This window comes from Mauremys reevesii, linkage group 8 (assembly GCF_016161935.1).
Source record: "Mauremys reevesii isolate NIE-2019 linkage group 8, ASM1616193v1, whole genome shotgun sequence".
In the NCBI taxonomy this organism is placed as follows: Eukaryota; Metazoa; Chordata; order Testudines; family Geoemydidae; genus Mauremys; species Mauremys reevesii.
This window is the reverse complement of record NC_052630.1, coordinates 16,204,499-16,226,463: the sequence shown is the minus strand read 5'-3', so window position 1 is coordinate 16,226,463 and position 21,965 is coordinate 16,204,499. Positions and strand designations below refer to the sequence as shown.

The following is a 21,965-nucleotide window of genomic DNA, read 5'->3' as shown; positions in this document are numbered from 1 at the left end:
TTTACATCTACTCTGTACATTTGGACTCTGGTTTTTCAGAGATGGATGTGTGTGTAGGACAAGGCAGTACAATGCATATAGCAGGGTATCAACACATCAGTAAATTGAAGTAGGCCTTCTATGTGAAGACCTAGATAATTAACGGCAATCATTCCTGATTTCCCCCCAAGAATTCTAGTGCTTCGCATAGCCTCTTCTATGATTTATCTGTCTAGGTTTTCATATAGCCCATCATAATATCTGAGTGCCTGGTCACCTATAAGCACCTGGTAACACATTCCTCCTAACGTTCCTTCAATACTCATGGATATTGTAACTTTGTTCTTCCATTCCCACCATTTTTTTGCTGACAGGAAGCATGGGGCATGTGTTTTATTTTAGGTTACAAATCCATTGCATCATTCCCCAAAAGTGTAAAGGCTTGCACTGCAGTGACATTTCACATTTGGCAGTCCAAAATGGTTTTTAGGATAAAGATAATTATACAGAAATGTCTATAGGTTTTAAAGTGCCTTTGTCCAATAACTGTGATGTGAATTAATGTGAAATTTACTCATTCTATGCATTTACATGGCATATTTAGATATGTATTAATATCCTCATTGAAAATATAACATTTCAAAAACATTTGAGATAAAAATTGTCTGTTTTTTAAGAGTTCAAGGCATTTTGCTGCTTGTCAATTTTTAGCGAAGAAACCCTCCACCCCCAAATATGCCCCCTCAACATCTAAAAGCATAGAGGAGACACAAATTTCTTTGCTTTCTGGCCACATATGTTAAACAACTTTAATTCAAAATATTACTACAACTAGGGCTTACAATGCCTGACACACCTTGCTTGTGAACAGTACAATTCAAATCCAAGCATCATTTCAGCATTTTCCTCCAGTTTTTTCCCTGCTAAAAGAAAAGTCATTAATCACCCATGCTCACAGACTTAACCATCACTTTTCTAGAGAAATCAGAATAGATTCAGATGGCTTTCTGACTTACAATACTCACACAAATATTCCTGTATCTCTCAGTTATCCCCTGTAGAGGCATGAGACCAGAATGCTTTATTTGAAGGTCAGCTTCCGAAATCAAGAGTAAATGACCAAGTCTCTCATTTTCTACTAACAATGAAAATAGGAATTTTTAAAATCTAAAAATGATGTCATGAACCACATGGGCCTGCAGATCTTAATTTTTTTAATAGAATCCGTTTCAACATGCTATAATATTCCTTTTTATTTAACATCAGCAAGCTTAGGAAGAGACACTAACAATATAGTAGAGAATTACAGGTGCCCAGGTACCATGGTGCTTAGATAGAAAGAGAGAATTATGGCAAAGATTTTCAAGATGACTACTGATTTTTTGTGCCTAACATAAAACAATTTAAAGAAGCCCTATTTTTCAGAAGGTGCATAGCACTTATTAATCACTTTTGAAGACTATGGCCAATTGTCTCTGTTAGTTTGATTGTCATCTTCATAGCTGGACACCTGCTGCTTTTTCACATTCACAAATGTATCAGTCAGCTCCAGGAATTATAGCAAGTCCACCAGAAAAAGAGGATCACCTGCCTTACACATCCAAAGAGGCAACACATTTCCTATCATCTCTTACTTCTCAGGGGCCAGTATACTTTTGGGATATTGTGTTTAGCATCAGTGTTTTTCTTTAGTCTTTGTTTCTCTTTTGCAGTTTCTGATCAGCCTGTGTCCTGCCTTTGCAGTGGGATGAACTTGTGGTCTAGCTGGGCTCCAACTTCTGTGATCCCCAAAACAAGGTGAATAAACTTTAGCTGCTAATTTGAAAGGCATATCCTAGTATGTGTTCTTTTGTTTTGTTTTTTTACTATTTGAGCAGTATCTCTTCACTGTTCTACCCTCTACTATCTTAGTTCATCTGTTCAGAGTTTGTTGTAGCTACTTCAGTGAAAGTAGTGTACAGACCATCCACTTCTGTGGAAAAATCTACCTAAATCATGGTTTCCCCTCTTGGCAATTCCTGCTACATATTCCATGAAGGCAATGGTGTTTGGAGCCCTGCAGAGTTTGCAGATGCAAGGCCTCCGAAACATACATATCCAGGGGATGCACAGGGGATCTGTGGAGAAAAGTGACAACTGCTGTCTTTACATTTCATCATTGCTGCCTCCTGTTGCCATTGGCTAAGACTTCCTGCAGCTATTCATCAGCAGCCACAGACAGGGAATTAATGCAACTCCCACTTGAACCATATACATTCCCAGGGATTTCAATGCAGAAATGTGGCCAGCCTACAGAAGACTGAAGTGAGAGGACAGTGCCATCTTTCTCTGTTTAATGTAGATGACTGAATGTAAATTAAAACAGCATCTAAGGGTTTTAAGGCCTCAGTGTGATATCCCTTATATGCAATGAAGGAGTGGCTCTTAAGAACAAACTTGATTCCCTGTTCTCATTGTGTTACGTTGCATGATGATGTGGCTATCAGTCCTGAATCCAGTAAAGATGTGAGGTGGTGACTAGTTTTTCTGGCACATTAATTACAAATCCAGATCCATTTTGAGGTCTCAGCTGCCACTTCAAAACCAGAAGAAACTAAGGTAATTGCTTATATTTTATAAGTTAGTAATTATTCTCCTCTGAACAATCTGTCCTGTATATGCAGTAACAGGACATTTGTGGTTTATAGAAGTCCTTCTATAGTTACCTGCATTGATTGATACATTCAAATGTTGGCTGTCAATAAATGTTTTATACTTGCAACAAACAAACATCTGAAACTTTTATAGCTGGTGTCTGCCCCCCCAACTGTTCAGAGCCCCAACTCAAAGGGACATCTGTAGGATCCCAGAGAAAAGAGAGAATGATTCTGTAAAGAGCGGGGCCATTTCTAGTAGGAAGGGAGCAAGCCTGCTTGATGAGAATGACTAAACTGTGATTACGAGGAGGCAGGTCCTCGGTGTCTCCCCCAGTCTCCTTTCTCTCCACCCTCTTCACCACTCTCTTCCCTCCACACATCATTTTTTATCTTCCTCCTCCACGTTTTATGCCCCATACATACCCGCTCCAAGAGTTGGACCCTTGTTCTCTTCAGCTCAAGTTTTAGTATCCCAGAGTTGTCCCCAAATATACCCCATTGCACCACCTATTCTGGACTTTCTCTTCAATGCTGCCCGGAGCAGAGATAGTGCTGCTACTTTGAAGAAATGCTCTTTAGTGCTACTGAAGGTAGAAACATATTAGGGCTGAAACAGCATTTGTCCACCATCTAGCACTGATTTCCCTGACCCCGCAAGATCTGTTAATCCGCTTCAGGGGACAGGCTTGACTGGTAGCTCCAATAGGAAGAAGTGGGAGCTGTCCAGAAGACAAACAAAAAATTAACTTGAACAGAAAAATCTGTTTAAGCGGAGAGGTTTGATGATGGTGCAGCATCCAGGACCAGATGTCAGAGAGAAAGTAGTGACACAGAGAGCGTGATTTGGTTGCCCTTAGCATTGAGATTATAGTTGAAACCATAGGAATGGATGAGTTTGCACAGGGAAAGACTGGAGGAAGAAGAGGAGGGGACTGAGGACTGAAGTCTGAGGAACAGTGGGAGGGAGGGGAAGAGAAGGGATGGAACCACTGGTGGAAAAGCTGGTGAGGTAGGATCAGAGGACAAGGCAGCCACAACAAGGGGTGCCTGTGTGAGAGAATAGGTGAAAGAAGAAGGAGTGATTAACCTTACCCAAAGAAGCTGAAAAATGAGGAACACAGATGAGGGGTTTTAATGTTCAGATACCTACAGCCCTGCAAATCTGCAGATCATTTTTGCAGATTCAAATTCTGTATCTGTGCAAGGCTCTACAGCTACCCTGGTGACAGGCATGCTGGAAACACAATAACTGACAGAGATATAAAACCTTCCCAAGTGCAACAGGGAGAGAAAGAGGCAGCCCCCCCGATGCAAAAAAAAAAGGGGGGGTATATAAGCCGCTTGCAACCTTCTTCCCCGCCCCCCCGCAAAAAGACGGAGTCTCTGCCACCTCCCCTAGGAGTGAGGGTCTCCACAGACCCAGGAGCAGCCCTGCCGCCCCCCGGGCTCCTTCCTTAGCCCAGGAAACGATAAAGGGGAAGAAATGGGGCCGCTGGGGTGGCTTCCCCTCCAGTGACCAACCCTGAGAGCCGAGCCAGCCCGAGCCCTGCGCAAGGCCAGCTCCGGCTTGCCTAGCCAAGCTCCCCCAGCGGCAGCGCTGTCCTACCCCCGCCAGGCCAGCCCCCGCCCCCGCCCCGCCAGCGCTGAGCACTCGGTCGGAGCCCCGTCCCAAGAGCAGGCAGCGAGCGGGGGGCAGGAGCGGAAGGGGAGCGAGGCGAGGGAAGCCGCGGAAAGGAACTCGGGGAAAAGCCGAGAGTTTGTCGCGGCGGGAAGGGGGACGAGGGAGTAAAGCGCCGCAGAGGGGAGGGCGCAGTTGGGCGGCTCGGCCAACAGGTTGCACAGTTCTCCCGCGTCCTTCCCCGGCTCTGCCCCGCGGGGTCCTGCGAGCGAGCGCTGACCGCCCCTCTTCGCCGAGCGAGCGCAGCGCAGCTCCCCTGCCTCCGTGCGCTCCCGCCGCCGCCACACGTCTGGGAGGAGGCGGCTGCCGCCGTCCTCCATTTTGTGGCGGGGCCGAGCGCCGCTGGAGTCGCTGGCTGCCCGGGGCAAGGAGGGACGGTCCGTCCGGGCGTGAGGCGCAGACGGGAGCGGGCGAAGGCGGCTTAGCGCCGGCTGAGGACGGCGGCAGGGGCGGGAGGAGTGTCTGGGTAAGGGGGGGCAGACTCGGGTGCGGGGCTGCTCGGGCCGGGTGGGATTTCGGGCTCTCCGCTCACGGGGGCGGCTGTTCCTTCCCCTCCGCTCGCCCCTCTCCACTCCTCCTTCCGCACGCCGACTTGTTTATTCCTCCCCGGTCGCCGCCGCCGCGGCGGGAGCCATGGACGTGGGTGGTTAGAGGCGCCAGCCCCCCCCCTCCCGGACAAGGTAAGGGGAGTTTGACGGGGGAAGGGGGCTCCGAGCCCCACGGTGGGGGGGGGAAGGGGAGTAGCGGGGGAAGGGGGCCTCCCGTTTTGGTGACCCCTCAAACTTTTTGGGAACTGTGGGGAGTCGCGTGCTCCGGCGCGGGTGGGGGGGGGGGGTGTAGCTCCGCCAAGCGCCCCCCCTCCGAGTCTGTCAAGAGCCCAAGGCTGGGACAGGGAACCCGTCCCTTCCCTTCGGGCCGCCCGCGTTACTGTAAATCGTCATCGTTCAATCTGGCGGTGGGACGAGTAAGCCCCTGCCCGATTCAACACCTTCGAGATCCCGATTTAAAGGCTTCTTGGGGGGAGGTTTTGGACACCGCAGATGGTTTTGTATTTGTGCGGTTTATTTCCTCCCTGAAGATTTGGAGCGGGGCGGGGAGTTGAGCCCCCTCCGTCCTGTTTGGCTTTATTGGTCTATTTCATTGCCCGATGTTCTCGGGATTCCCTTCCGACGAACCAGCGTGGCCGCTCGCTTGATCTTTTTCTGGGGTTGGGGGGCAAAGGAAGGGAAGAGCCAAGAGGGGCTGGAAAGCGCCCGAGTCGGCGACTTTTGTAGCACTCGCTGGCGTTATTTGGCAGAAGTGGGCGTGCCAGGAGAAAGCTCAACAGGTCTTGACACATTTTTCCTCTGAAAGTGGCTCTTCGTAAAGGGGGATTTATTTCAGTTCTACGAGCCTAAATATTAGCGGACCCCCCCTTAATCTCTCCCACTCCCATTTAAATCGAATCGTGCAGCTAGTTTTTTATTTTTGGCATGCTGGTTATTTTGGACGGTTTATTGCGTTGTGACATTGGATTTTTGCAAACTTGTCAAATGCAATAACTCCAGTTCTTTCCTGCTCCCTCCGCCTCCCCTGCTCCCCTCCCACCACCACCAGAACCTGTTTTTCCCCCGATTTATGTTGTGGCGTTGACTTTAAATGGCCGAATAATAGTTTAGTGTCGCTTGAAACTTTTAAAAGAGAGGATGTTACTGAAGGACTCGTTTCGATTTTGCACTCGCTGTTTTGGTTTCGAGTTCGGTGGCAGCTGTCAGGAAAGCAGCGTGGAAATACAGTAGGCAGCATTTGTGTGTGTGTACGTACGTACGTACGTACATGTTCTCACCTAAACATCCTGCAAGCGGTGGGGAAGCTAGAAGATTCTTCTGTGCAATATTAAATCGTATTTTAATGCTTTATGTTAACTTTATTTGGGGAATAAGATAGCTCACACTTTTGAACTTCTGGGGAGAGGGGGAGGGTTCATCCATACAATTACATTTTAGTCCGTGTTGCCTTAAATTGACATTTGAAAATATTTTTGCACATAACACACTCCTATTGACTGTTGATTGCAGTCTGAACTTTTTGTGTACAGAAAGCATGGGCTGCTTCATACAGCAGTAGCAGGGTGGCTTATTTTCCTGATCAGTATGGGCCCCAAAGTGAGGAGGGTTTAAAGTTAAGATGGATGTAAGTTTATTGTATACAATTTAAGAGATCATAATATGCTAATTATTTCAACATCTTAAGTGAACGGCAATGAAACTGATCATAAGCACAAATTTTAGGGAAGGAAGTATGCATGGTTGAAATTTACATAGTAGTGTTGGATGTAATCAAAATAAGACTTTATTTTTCCTTTAGATGTTTATTGGAAGATCAGGAAATGAGGGTTGTATTTTTTTTAAAAAAAAGCTTCCATTTTGTGTTCAGATTTCAGGGTATATCAGTTACATTTGAGAACTCTTTGGGAGCAGTGATCATCTGATTAGCAAACTTTCCATCTTTTATATATATATTTTTCTGGTGGAAAGGTTACAGTAGTAGATCAGAGAGCGGTAATAAAACAATTGGGTTGTGTGTCTAGTCAGGCAGTGGGGAATTTGTGAGGGAGCAGTTGGAGAATTCTGACATTGATTTACTCATGCCAGCAGATGCATCTGAACTCTCCAAAAAAAGGGGAGATTTATTTGGAAAGGGAGGTTGTAATAACATATTCTCTTCTAAAAAAAGAAAAGTGCATTTGAAGCCTAATTAAGGTTTTAAAAAAATAAGCAATTGTAACTTAGTTAATTAGAGACATTATTAATCTGATATTCCTTCAATTGGACAGATGAATAGCTGAGATAGGTGGAATTGTGAAAAATTAATCTTGAGGGAGGGAGGGGGCAAAGTCAGTTTGCTTGCTATTACCACAGAACCAGAGTTCAGAAAAGCTTTTAAATATAGTTAACATTATAGTTACCAGGAGTCAAATTTGTTCATTGACAGCAAGAAATGTTTGATTTTACACAAGCCTATCTGCTGTGGCTAAACTAAATTCACCATGCTGCTAATCTGGGTTTCTTGTGTTGTGAAAACATTTACTACTGTGCTAACTGCACAAATATCTTTCTTCTTTTAATAGCCAGTGTTAAAATAATGGACCCCAAAGAATCACTAAGCCCCTCGGATGGGGAGGAAGCAGGGAAAAATGTGCACTTCAGTGACAGAGGAAGGACTGTGATGGACTTTCATTCAGCCTTCAGGGGTGGAGCTACTGTCAGGGCTCCTGCATCTACATCTCCCCTGCCTGCGTCTTCTCAGTCGGATTCTAAACAGCAGCCTGTTTTGGGTGACTTTTCAAAAGGACTAGTGAGCAATGCGCCTCAGCCGGATCTTTCCAAGGCGGTGTTGCTCTCAATGGGACTCTATATGGGGGAGACAGAGTCAAAAGTGATGGGAAACGAACTTGGATTTCCACAGCAGGGCCAAAGTGGCATCTCTTCTGGGGAAACAGACTTCAGGCTCTTGGAAGAAAGCATTGCAAGCTTGAACAAGTCCACAAGCCTGGCAGAGGGCTCAAAGGGGACAGTATCTCTCGGGGTGCCCCTTGAGCAGGATTTCCCGATTATGGCTAACAGCAGTCTCCCTTTAGGCCAGGCTGGCACTAATGGGGGCAACTTGAAGTTGTTTTCTGAAGACCAAAGCACCTTTGATATCCTGCAGGATTTAGAATTGCCACCAGTGTCGCCAGGTAAGGAACCAAATGGGAGCCCATGGAGACTGGACCCACTGCTAGATGAAGGGGACTTGTTGTCTCCTATGACTGCAGATGAGGCATTTCTCCTGGAAGGAAATTCAAGTGAAGATTGCAAGCCTCCCATTTTACCAGACACTAAGCCTAAAATTAATGAGCGTGGAGATCTTTTACCCAGCCCCAAAATGCAGATGCCTCAAGTGAAGAAAGAAAAGGAAGACTTCATTGAACTCTGCACCCCTGGGGTAATAAAACAAGAGAAAATGGGCCCAGTTTATTGTCAAGCTAATTTTTCTGGGTCTAACCTAATGGGTAATAAAATGTCTGCCATTTCTGTCCATGGTGTCAGTACTTCTGGAGGACAATTGTATCATTATGACTTGAATACCGCATCTCTCTCTCAACAGCAGGACCAGAAACCAGTTTTTAATGTCATTCCGTCTCTTCCTGCTAGTTCAGAAAATTGGAATAGGTGCCAGGGGTCTGGGGATGACAATATGACCCCCTTGGGAACCCTGAACTTTTCTGGCAGACCTGTTTTCTCTAATGGCTATTTGAGGTAAGAGTAGTTTTATTTCTAATTTTATTAAAATATTAGAAATATAGCTATTCAGCATTGTAATTTATATGTGCTGATTTTTCTTTAAAGTTCGTCATCTTTTCTCTGTCATTTGTAACCCACGGTTTTCATAGCAGACTTCATTTCTCATACGCAGTATAGAAGAAAAGTGATTTTATTTGTTAATCAATGGGTGCAAGAAAATTACTGGCATCCTGTTTATAAAGCACACTACAAGATAGATTACTTAAGGGGGGAAAATGAAGACTCAATAGAGATCTGCACAAAATGATTCAGACCAATTTGTAAGCATATGCAAAAGCCATTTTACTTTCAGGAATTAGGGGTTTAATAATTATATCCTCTTTTTTTTTTTTTTGTTCAGCACCAAATAATTTGCTTGTTGGGAAAGTTTGTAGAGTTAGATTTTAAATCGAACTAGGTTTATCTTGGTGGTGTATTTACAGTACACAGGACAACAAAGTATGAAATCCATAGCAGTTGTTTGTTTAATAGCAACATATAAAATATAAGGGTATTGCAGTAAGATTCAGCTGCATCTGGCAATCCAGGTTTGCAAAATTTAACTGTGGAACTGAATTTTCCAAAATCATAGGAACATTTTGATTCACAAATAAAAATAACCATTTTGTTAAAATCGATACTAACATTACAAAAGTTATTTTGGGATGGCCATTTTAAAAAAGTATCTGTATTCCTGAATTAAGGTCTCTAATGGCTGGGAAATAACACGTTCCACTCCTTGATGAGAGACATACCGTAGTGCCAACTTTTTCCCAAACTTTTTCAGTGAGCAGCCATCCATTTCCTATTTACCCATTTACACTACAGTAGGTGCTTGATCTAACCTTAGTAGGGACACCTGTTTTTAAGTGGTATGGCTTCAATAGTTCTTTATTTCTTACACAGTATACATTCATAGGAACATTTGTTTAATGTGTCTGTCTCAATAAATTGTCAGCTATCACTGAGTTTTTGTGTAGTCTGTTTTAGAAATCTACAACTATTGGCTTTATGCATAAGCAGTTTTTGTGAAGAAAACCATATTTATCATTTTTGGGGGGGAATTTTTTATTTTAATACTGTATTCATTTTCTGCTAGTTACAAGTTAGTGGCTGGAGATCTTACTGGTGTACAGTAAGTTGCATCTTTTCCATTCACATTGAAATGAGACATAATTTGCTTATAGTAGTTTTTTTGTTTTTTCAAGTATGTGTAGTTGAAGGTTCAGGAAGTGACCCTTTTATCAACTTTGTTCCTGGAATTCCTTGGCAATATTATATTTTTTAAAATAAATGTCTTTTTCTTTGTAAGAGTTTTACAGCAATTTGTAGTGTAAAGAACCTGGGAAATTTCAGAGAAAGCTACTAGAATTATACCAGAATGGAAACACTGCTCTTTAAATATTCAGAGTCCTTGTATTATTCCTTTTGAAAAGTTAGTTAAAAGTATTTTGTGGTAGTAGCCCTTGAGACTGTTCTAATTTCCTTGCACATTAAAAATAATCATATGTTGCATTTTATGGTGACCATTATAAAACCAATATGTAATCGAATAAGAAAAAACAAAGCTTTCAAATTTGGGATTTTAACTTCAGTAGACAAGTGTAGAAAAATCCCACTGTAAAGATCCACATGGAAATAATAATCTATAAATTAATGCTATGTAGTTGTCAGACCACCCTTATAAGGTTTTTTCCTGCATCGTTAGTGGATTTTTTTCACTTTTATATTACGGGGTGAAGTTAAGGATGACTACAGTTTGGTTGTTATGGATAGTTCACATTTATATATTTTTAGGAGAAATACATTAGTTGGATGTATTTATGTCACTTTTTAGTATTATATTTTTAGTGTTCTTTTTTAGTAATTTGTGTGTATAATGTATCTAGTCCAAATTAACTAAAAAGAGCAGCATTTCATATTTGTTGCTGCTGCTACTGTGAGGCAGACTTGTGCAATGTGTTTAAAATTTTCCATTGGGAAATACTGTATTTCACAAATCAAACTCCATACAAGGGTCCAGTGGAGCCCCTTGAAGGATGGGACCCATAACAGAAGGCAAGGTGGATTGAGTTAAATCAAAGCGATTGAAATCACTGATTTTAATTGGGTTTTGCATTTGTACTTTCTACTTATTTGCCTAAAGAGAGATTGATTCTCATTAGTTGACAACCATTAAAATATGTTGTTTGCAACTAAATATAGCCTTTACAATAGATTTGGTGGTGCTTTTTGCCACGGTGGATTTGATTTATATCACTAGTCAGGAAGACTCGCTTTAATCATGGATTTCTACATAAAAGTGCATTCTTGTTGGTAGTTACCAACCTGAAGATCCTGCATGTTCAGACATGTTCCTTTCATCATCTTCAATGCAGCTTCCTCCTGAGAAGGAACACTTCTCATGATGTTGTTTCATTCGGGCAACCAGGCCTTGCATTTCTTTGTTGCACTGTTTGCATTTAGCACGCATGCCTGTCTTACCACAGGTAGAGGAACTTCATTAAAATATTCCCAAACTGGTCTCTTTTATGGCCTGCTGCCATTATAGGTTTTCCCTTCTAGTGAGAGAATGGGATGGTAAATCTCAAATCAATGAAGGCTACACTCAGAAAGACATCAAGGCTTCTGGAATATGCTGCTCAAACACTTTCACTTTTGTTTCTCCTGCCTGTCCCTCCCTTCTCACATTTATCTCCAGACTTCTTCTCCTTGTCCAGATCTATTCTGCCCCCAACAATCTTCTATTCATTGAACTTTTTTTGAAACTTTGCACTTTTAGAGAGAGGCAGGGGATTGCCTCTGTGTACACAGATTTGCAGAGGGACAGTAGAGTTGAGGTCTGTTATTTCTCACCTCTATATATTATTTATTGATTTATTTTAAAACATTTTTGCTGTTATCTCTGGAGTCACAAATCCACAGTTTGAGAACTGCAAAACTAAGCATCTCTGATGGTATCTTGTAGACTGAGCACTGAATCCCATTGGGTAGATAGAAAGATTAACCTAAGTAATCTATACAGAAGCCCCTGGAACCATAAGATTGGGTCCCTAATCCATGAGCTATTGGAACTCATTTATAAAACTTTTCTTAAATATTACATGAATATATTGTCTCATACGATAGAATTAGAATTTATAATCCCTATTCCAGTATGAGATATCTTTGAGCTATAATGTGTCTTAATTAAAACTATGTTTAGGTAGTTTTTTTCCTCAAAAAGCATTTTATCAAAAAATCAGATTTAAATTAAAAAAAAATGATTTATTTATTTAAATCATTTTTATCCACCCTGCGTTTTGCTAACCAGGAAGATGCACATCTATCACAGAAGCTAATTTGGATGGAAATTCAAATTCAATTAAAAATGCCCTAAAGTGGCATTTTAATTTTTTTATTAAAGAAAACTACCTTAAAAGTGTTTATACATACATAAGAAAAAAAGTTTAACAACATGCATTTAAAACAAACTGGTTTATTAAACAAAGTATCATCTGTAGTTCGTGACCTAAACTGATTGTTTCTGATCACCATGTTCTTCAGGATTTTAAAACTGATTGATCTCATCCTCTCACACCTAGTTTTAAGAGGAAAAGAAGTTTTCTGCTTTTTCAACTCCCAATTGGTTTCTTAACTTTGCATGAAATAGTCATTGAATCGAACTAGCTGATTAAACTGAATAATCTCTCTGGACCTGCAGAAGAGGCTACTGCGGTCAAAAACTGATTTAGCACTTCAGCAAACTCTGGTTCCAGTTCAGTGGTCTGACTTTCTTTAAAATTTGGCAGCAAACCTACTCCTTAATATTTTTTGTACTTAATTTAAATGATTTGAATAGATGTATGCCTTAATATAGGTTGTCACTTTCAAATTTAATTTTAAATAGTTGTTAAATTGACCTGTATTTAATTTAATAAGAAATCCAATTTTATTTTTTTAAATTATCGATTGTTTTAATCCACCCTGCCAGATAAGAATCTATAGGGTTGTAGCCAGACATTAGCCTTGACCAATGCCATCTTCAGAACAAAACCAGTAATCCATCATTGTTCAAATGACAAATGGTTTATTTAAAAGTGCTGACATTCCCACTTCCCACAGGACTTCATTACCTGTCATTAACTCTTTCTTTCTGCATACTTTGAGATGATGAATTTCCCCCCAAATGAATTTAATTAAGACAGAGAAAGAAAAAAGAACTTTTGAAACCAGTAACTGGATTTTTGTCAGTAAACCTCAAGTCTCCAAATGCCGTCTGAGGGGGAGGTGAGGGTAGTAGAATGCCTTCTTACTGTGATTTTAAATAGACTACTAAAATTGTGAATCCAGTCCCAGAAATATGTTCTTTATTGTGTTTTGTTTTGTTTATTCAATTGAAAATGAGACTGTTTCACTGTCTTGTTTTTTAAAATTGTCCTTTAGTCTCTAATGAGTTTTAGGTGCAGTACTGTTAAAATAATAGAAATTCTGTTTCTTAAGTGTTGACATAGATGTGTAGGCCAAGCTTTTTGCTGGTTTAAAAATTGATACTTTAAAGACAAGACTTGCCAAAGGTAAAAAAATATATAGTGAGGCTGGTCACCTGTCACAGAAATAAAGAAATAGTTGCCAAGAAGCCTTTACTCTCCTTATTTCTTGAGAAACTGGTTATTTTAGGTCAAGGTTGGGATTTTGACTGTACTTACTATATTGATGGGGTGGAAGAGGAAAATAGCTAAACTTATGTTCTAAAAAAGTGCTTTGTCAGTATTTTAGTCTATGGCTTGGTTTACTCTTAAAACTTATACCAGCATCTTCATCAGTCAGGGATGTGAAAAGACTACACAACCCTACTGACGTAGCTGTGCTGACAAAAACCCTAATATATCTGCAGCTATGCTGACAGAAGAGTGATTCTGTTGGCATAGTTAACGTAATTTGGAGAGGTGGTGTTCCTACACCGTTAGACAAACACCTTCTGTTGATGTTTGCTGCATGTACAATAGAGGGTTATGCTGGCATAGGGTCTTGTGTAGACACATCCTCTTTGTTTTTAGCACAGTTAATCTGTTAAGTATTGATTAAACTTATGTTTTTTGGTCAAATGGTATTTAATCATGTCGTTTAATGAAAACACTCAATTCTGACTTGGTCCCTAAGGTTGAAGTCTTGAATTGGGGTAAGGCAATTTTTAAAATATTTCAACCTCTTAGCATATTGTCTTACAGGGGGATCAGTGGTAATCAGGACTTGGAAAAGTCCATTTGCCCATGTAGAGTATAAAGCTTCAGAAGGTGAACGCTGTCCGTTTTCTGCAGAATCTAAACTTTAAGAAAATTCTAGACCTTATGGTTATGAAAATAGCCTTCCAAAAGAGAACTGGGTGTAACTGATGCAGTACTGTATTCCTAAGCCTGCAGACAGTGTGCTCCTTTGCTTCTGCTGCTCCTCAAAGCTTTCCAAGCTGTAGCACAGCAGCTTTTCAACTACTGATGTTCAGAAGCTTGCGGAAGCAGAAAAACTGACGAGTCATAAGCATGGCCATACTGGGGCAGACCAAAGATCCATCTAGCCCAGTATTCTGTCTTCTGACAGTGGCCAGTGCCAGGTGCATCAGAGGGAATGAACAGAACAGGTAATCATCAAGTCATCCATCTCCTGTTGTCCATTCTCAGCTTCCAGCAAACAGGTTAGGGACACCGTTCCTGCCTATCCTGGCTAATAGCCATTAATGGACCTATCCTCCATGAATTTATCTAGTTCTTTTTTGGACCCTGTTATAGTCTTGGCCTTCACACCATCCCCTGGCAAAGAGTTCCATGGGTTGACTGCATTATGTGAAGAAATATTCCCTTTTATTTGTTTTAAACCTGCTGCCTATTAATTTAATTTGGTGACCCCTGGTTCTTGTGTTACAAGGAGTAAATAACACTTCCTTATTTACTTTCTCCACACCAATCATGATTTTATAGACCTCAATCATCTCCCCGCTTAGTTGTGTCTTTTCCAAGCTGAAAAGTCCCAGTCTTATTAATCTCTCCTCACTTATAATCCTCTGCTGCTTATGAAAATTCTGAGCATCAAGGGAGATGAGCTGTAGCTATTAGTTGGGCAGGAAGAGTCAGAAATCATGCTGAAGTGGAGGAATTAGTTGAAAAGAAAGAGGAAATGGATATAAGCAATTGAGAAGATACACCTTGATTCTTACATTTTCCCCTGGATTTCACCCCCCCCCCCTTTTCTGTATTAAACATGGTTGGGTGAATATATTCACTAAATATATTTTTCAGTTAACTTTACTGAATAATTTATTTGTGTGATTGGCTCAAATATATGCCCTAAATACCAGTGAAGCTTGTTGTACAACTATCAATAAATACTTTGTACAGTTCATACTGCCCTAATAAAAAAGTTAACTTCCAAAACCATTACATTGACAGTGTTACACTTAAATTCACTACATGACTGTGCTATTCCTCTCAGGGCTGGTCTACACTAAAAAAAAATATATAAAGATAGATTCAGCTCAGTGAATGAATAAATAGGCTGAAGTCGTTAAATCTCTATATCGATAACTTCCCCCCCCTCGGATGGCCGGATGATGTGTCTCGGCATATCGCCGCCGCCCCCGCCCGCCGGGCGGTGCGGTGGAATCGAGATCGAAGAATCGGGGATATCATATGATGCGTCTAGATGAGGATATATATCGATCCCTCTCGATGATCGCGCCTCCGATACGTAGGTAGTAACGGCGCCTCAGATGCAGACTTGGTTCTGTGGGACATAGCATGGTTTAGGGCTTCATCCTGTCTAGAAGGCCTGGAGCTAGAAAGTTGTGTACACTTTTTCAAGCCTTGCTGGTCCTAACGTTGGTAGTGCTTCTGTTGTTATGCCCTGGATCTGCTAATCTCTCCAATGCTAGAAGACACTGGGGATAATGGCTAATGGGGAAGGAGAGAAGAGGCCAAAGACCATAAATGAAGGAAAAAATGGAAATGTATGTCCGATTAGGCACAGTTTCTCTGGTCAGTTGCAGTCGAGGTGTTGCCTCCAAAAACAAACAAACAAACAAAAAAATCCCATGTGGGTTTTGGCAAGAGGAAGGAATAGAATAATTGGGAGAGGCATGAGTCACCTGACTTCAGGTAATAATAATAATAAAAAAAGGGGGTTAACGTGTATTTTTTTTAAATGACACGTTCTCATGTTGATCTCTAGCGAGTCTTCTGACATGAATTTTTGCTGCCTCCTCCCTTACACGCATCAACTGCTGTCTGTCTTTTTGGTGCCTAGGTTCTGCTGCTAGCTGCCTGACTCTTCAAAGCTAATTGTTTCAGGAAATTCAGCCTCACAATATGTGAGGGGCTTTTAGAGTAATTAGTGCTAAAGAGAGAACTGAAAACATCTTTAACTGAGTACTTGGTGGCACACTGGGTTTTCAACATTCTATTTATATAGCCTGCAGTGTATAAAAATCAGAGTCCTTAAAGTGATGGGCTTGATAGGGGAAAATGTGATCCACCACAGGATCTAAGCACAACTCACCATTTTCTCATAGAAGGCATAGGTGGACTCCACTGTGTCAAAGCTAATTTGTGCTGATATTGATGACAGCAGCCTCATAGATTCTGGGATGTTTGAATGAAAAATGAAAGTAGGCTGTTGGACAGAAACTTATGGATTCTAAAAGTGTGGGGTGGGAGGTTTGGGGGGGAAATTAAACAGTTTAAAGACTTGAATGACATTCCTGCTTCTGAGGTTCCTTTGGCCAATTCTTTATGGGTGATAAAAATTACCCTTCCCCACCTCAAAACCTAAACCTACTTTTGATTTAGCTGCTTCAGTGTATATAGCTAATCTATAACATGACTCTGTTTGCAGTGTGTTGGTTCTATGGCGCACATGCTGAAATTTATCCTTTTATACAGAAGTAAACTTGTTGAAAGAATAGATTTTATTGCAGTGTAGGAGAATGCATTTAGGACTACAGTGTTTGTCTTGATTATGTGAATTTGGCAGAATAATACTATATTTATAGTTTTAAAAAATACTGTGGCATTTTTGGCAAAAAGGGATTGTATCAGGAATTTTTTATAGCACATGACTTAAAATATTATGAAACTCAGGGTATTTACATTAAATGATCAGTTATGCAAGATTTAATCCTTTTTTGTCCCCCTGTGCTTGAAATACTCAGTTGTACTAGGAGGAGGGCTGAATAGGGTTGTATGAAAAGCTGTAAAGGCCTGACTAGAGTTGTTATAGTAGAGTTGTTCCAGTACAGTGATCTCTGTTTGTTTTCTATAATTAAAACTAGGTTTAAACCATCTGCTTTTTCTGCATGCTGTGTTGTTTATAATTTAACCGTTTTTAAATAGTAGATGGAACTTTTACTGCTTAGTTTTACTCTTCAGCTGGGGATAACCATAAAACTAGAATTTAAACAAATCCTATTTACTTATACAAGGGATCTGCAACCTGCGGCCTGCCAGGGTAAGCCCCTTGGGGGGTTGGGTCGGTTTGTTTACCTGCCGCGTCCGCAGGTTCGGCCGATTGCTGCTCCCACTGGCCGTGGTTCGCTGTTCCAGGCCAATGGGGGCTGTGAGAAGCTGCGGCCAGCATATCCCTCGGCCCACGCCACTTCCTGCAGCCCCTATTGGCCTGGAATGGCGAACCGCGGCCAGTGGTAGCCACAATCGGCTGAACCTGCGGACACGGCAGGTAAACAAACCAGCCCGGCCCGCCGGGGGCTTACCCTGGCAGGCCACATGCCGAAGGTTGCTGATCCCTGACTTGTACAGTTTTTCAAAAAAGTAAATTGTGTGAAGCAGCAGTTACAAGTGTGTGTGCAATTAATGTATTAAAGGTTGCTGCCTTTTACATTGTGCAATTTAATTGTCTGATGGATGCAGACAAGCTTCCGCCTCTACTTTTCCTATAATTTTTCAGGTGTATTCTTCAGATAATGTGTAGATTTCTAAAATCACTGTGACTTATTTTCCTTTACTTAAAAGTAAAAATAAGTTGTCAATTACTTAGTGCTATTTGCAGCAGAATTAAAAAGATCACATCTAAAATTCTTAAATAATCACTTTTGTATGAATTATAAAGTCCTCTTTTACATTCTCTTATGGGAAAACATCTAGAAGTCCAGGGAAGTTTTTCAAATTTGCCTCACCTGGCACCATGCCACCTAATTTAATAATAAATAAAATGGTATTCAATATACTGTTTTCTTTTGACTTCCACTCTTATTCAGAAAATGAGCAGAGTGATTGTCTTTGGATTCGCCCTCTCCCTCCCCTTTTAAAAGAATTTTTTAAATCACATACAAACAAGGGCCTAAAACTAGTTTTGGTGGTGTTGGTTAATATTATGCAGTATAAAACCACACCACTTGTAACAGGCAGAATTTAAGGTATTATGTTTAGTTAAAAAAACCTGAATGTGCTGTTAATTTGTATACAGTAAACATGAATTTGAATTAGTTCAGCCCATAGCATTCATATATTTTATGCCCGAGTAATTTGAGCCAGATTCTGCCACTCTTATTCATGTTGACTAGTACCTTATTCTGAGAGTGGTGTTAGAAGAAAGATATTACCAAATGTGCATAATGGTGGTGGAATCTGGCTTTTGATAAAGCATTACCCATTAACATGCTAACCAGTATTGTATTTTGAAAGTAGGTAGGACTTATATTCTGAAGTATCTTTCACTGAGTTTTGGAAGCTGTAGGCCACATCCTGGCCCCCAGTATGGTTCCTTTGTGATAGGCCCCTCTGCACAGACTATCTGAGTCTTCCTGGGGAATCCCTATGTGTCATAAAGCTGGCATACCTGTCTCAGCAGCACCTTCTCCTGGTACTTTTGGCATAGGGGATATGTCGGTGCACCTGGTGCAGGGTCTGTGGCTAGAAAAAGTTGCACTTTGGTGATCCCTAGCTTCCAGAGTGGCTTCTTTGGGGCCACTGGAGCTGGGTGCAAGTTAGAGCAGTATTAAAGATGCTGTGACTTATGCTAGGGGCCAAATGATGTGTTTGGCAGCCTCAGGAATCAGAAGGGAATTTACTCAACCTGTAGTTTAAGCCCCATAAGTAATCTAAAATATATCTGTTTATATTTTTGTCTGACACTTGCCTTGAATATGACAGGAGTTACTGTTCCTTTTTTATGCTTGTGTATTACTATTTCTTTAGCTCCAGCTACAGAACAGTGTGCCCCTGATGTGCAGCATTTATAACTATAGCTCTTTATTAAAGTTTTAAGCAAGGGAGGGTGGAGCACAAGGTAATGCCCCCAATGGTAGAAGATTAATATGGAAAAGTAGTGCTACTTCCTTTTTTGGCTACTGTTTTAAATTAATGGTGGCACAGGATAACCCTTTTAGAGAAGGGAATGAATATGTGGTCTGTCTTTTAAACTTAGGGCAGGTCTACACTACCGCAGGGATCGACGTTCTGAGATTGATCTACCGGCGGTCGATTTAGTGGGTCTAGTAAAGACCTGCCAAATTGACTGCAGATCGCTCTCCAGTCGACCCCTGTACTCTATCCCCAACGAGAAGAATAAGGTAAGTCAACGGGAGAAAATCTCCCGTCAACCCCCTGCAGTGTAGATCCTGCGGTAACTAGACCTAAGATACATCGACTCTGGTTACGTTATTCACGTAGCTGGAGTTGCATAGTGTAGGTCAATTTACTGCGGTAGTGTAAACATAGCCTTAGTGGTTTCAGGGATTAATTTGGAAGGAACCGGTAAATTAAAGCTAATGAGGGACATGTACACACTGAGAGGAGAATAAACTAGCATCTCTTCTACATAACGAAAAAGAAAACTACAAATTTGAGAATAGCTAGTCATCATCTCTTTTGTTTCTCACTTAGCCTGGAGTGCTACAGCATAGAGTGTTTTTTTTAGTATTTCTCTTTTAGAGCAAAATCGCTCTCTGACAGTTTTGTCTCTGCTTAGATTTATTTTTAGTCTATTGAATCGCTTTTCAGAGAAATAACACCAGTGGACCATCCCTGATGAAGATTAAAGTAAAAATTATGTGGTTCTTGTGCTGTTTGGCTAAGTTCTTCACCCTTTTTCCTTTAGTGCAGTATTACTTTAGTTATATTTGTGTCAAGAAAAACACCACAAGGAATGGCTGGTGGTGGTTTAAATATGCTTTTTCAATGAACACATTTTTGGCTAATGTCTTGTGCATATGTTACATATGAGTCTGTCTTGAAAAAAAATTAAACCTCTTGTGATGCTATAAATTATTTAGATAGCTCATGTCTGCTAGTAAAAGCAGAAGTCAGTTACACGGGGAAGGAAAAGGGCCTGTCCCCTTTCTTAGTGAGCATGTCAATTTAAACATAACTCTGAATCCTGACCCAAGTTTTGAATTCCAAACTTGTTAGAAGATTGCTCTTGATTCCAACTTTTCAAATGGTAATAAGACACCTTTTTAAAAACAAATGCTTTTAGTTATTCTTCGTTTGGCTACAGCTAATAAAATACTGTCTGGTCAAACTCTTAATTCATAACAGTTAAAAATAATGCTTCTAGTTGCACCCTTAGCAAGAAAAATATAAATGTGTAACAGGAACTTAATCTCCAAGGGTTTTGGATAAGCCTTCTCACTGTTTCTGTCTTTAACTATTTAGCAATGGCTGTGTCTCATAAGAAAACATCCCTTGTAAAGGCTTAACTTTCAATTTGTTTTATGATCAGAAGCGGAATTTAAAAATGTAAAAGTTCATTTGGTCACCAAGATGTGAAAGCTACTGTTGAAATGACCACTTGTCCACAAAATGAGTTGTCACGTGTTGGTTGGAACTGTGAAGCACATATGGAAAACTCTGCTGATCATATATTGAAACTAACATTGTATCAGCCTGTGCTATAGAAAGCAGGTTTTAAAACTTGCAACAACCAAAATAGATGCTGATTATTTTTTCTTTTGTATTAGATATTTGCCTAGGGGTGGATATTGCTGTCTTGCTCTTGTTTTGCCTTTGGCAGCCAGATGTTCCACTTAAATATTTCATCAGGAAAAAAATCATTAACATGCATAAATACTGTCTAAAAGTAGATATTACTTTTAATGTAGCCCGATCTATCCTACAGAATTGGGTTGATGTAAGCTGCTTTATTTCAAGTGTCTAAACTACAGCCTTGCTCCCACTGATGTAAGGCCTTGTCTGTGCTACAGGAGGAGATCAGTCTAAGTTATGCAACTTCAGCTACGTGAATAACGTGAATAAAGTAGCTGAAGTCGATGTACTTAAATCTACTTATTGCAGGGTCCACACTATGCTGTGTCGACGGGAGATGCTCTCCAGTTGACTCCACTTGCACTTCTTGTTCAGGTAGAGTCCTGGAGTCGACGGTAGAGCGATCTGAGATCGATTTAGTGGGTCTTCAGTAGACCCGCTAAATCAACCGCTGATGCATTGATCGCCATGCCTCGATCCCTGGTAAGTGTAGGCAAGACCTAAGTGCCCTACTATACTGACGACATAACTCCATTTCCATGAGAGACGTTGGGCTTATGTCAGTGTAGTTAGGGCGACACAGTGTCTGTGTAGACACTGCGTTATTTACATCAGCTGGCTGTTGACTGTTCTTGTCAGTTTCACTGCTGGTGCTAGAGCTGTGAAATTGACAAGAAAGGCTGTTAGGCTCCCTGCTGTGAACCCTGCATGGGTTCACAGCTTGGGTTGCCATCCTGGAGCTCGTGGGGGGCTCCTAGCTGGGCTGCTGCCTGAACTCCCTACTCCCTGCTGGAAGCGCAGCTGCCCCCCTGGGGCTCTGCTCCCAGAGCCTGCGTGCGTGCTGGTGGTGAGATCTGTGCCTGGAGCCCAGGTGACAGCTCCATGTGGATCTGAGAGACACTGTGACAGCGTGGCTCCTGGCAGGGAGCCTGGACTCTCTGTGCCCCTTAAGTCAGTGGAAGCACTCCTCGTGAGGTGCCGACTGAAGTTTGTAGTGTAGACATGCCCCTAGTTTCAAAGGAGATTTATGCTGCTTGTAACTGATGTTAGTTGCTAAAGGAGTTAGGTATGAAGGGAGAGGTGGTTCTTATGTCAGTAATCTAGATTTAGTTAACATCTTTCACTACTTCATTTCATTTGAGGGACGGTTTGATTCATAAGATTTTACATAGTGAAACGGAAGCTGTATTATTGATGAGTTTGTGTCCTGAAATATATTTGTCTGTGTTGCCAAAATATTAACAAGGGACTCCTTTAAATTTTATCTCACTCATTGATGAATACAGGTAAACAGCAAGGTCCCCCAAAGATCTGTACTGGGAGCTGTACTGTTCATCATATTCATAAATGATCTGGAAAGGAGGGTGAAGAGTGAGGGGGCAAAATTTGCGGGTGATAC

The 21,965-nt window shown here is 41.3% G+C and overlaps 1 protein-coding gene across 4 annotated transcripts in view; it reads left to right on the top strand.

Moving 5' to 3' along the window:
- The first annotated feature begins 4,135 nt into the window (after positions 1–4,135).
- Positions 4,136–21,965, top strand: part of NR3C1 (nuclear receptor subfamily 3 group C member 1) — a 148,667-nt gene continuing 130,837 nt past the window's right edge. Inside the window, exons 1-2 of one of the 4 annotated variants that reach the window (XM_039484193.1) lie at positions 4,136–4,759; positions 7,403–8,573. In XM_039484193.1, coding sequence (XP_039340127.1) covers positions 7,417–8,573 — 1,157 coding nt within the window. In that variant the 5' untranslated portion in view covers positions 4,136–4,759; positions 7,403–7,416. The other 3 variants (XM_039484191.1, XM_039484195.1, XM_039484194.1) reach the window with 3 other exon arrangements.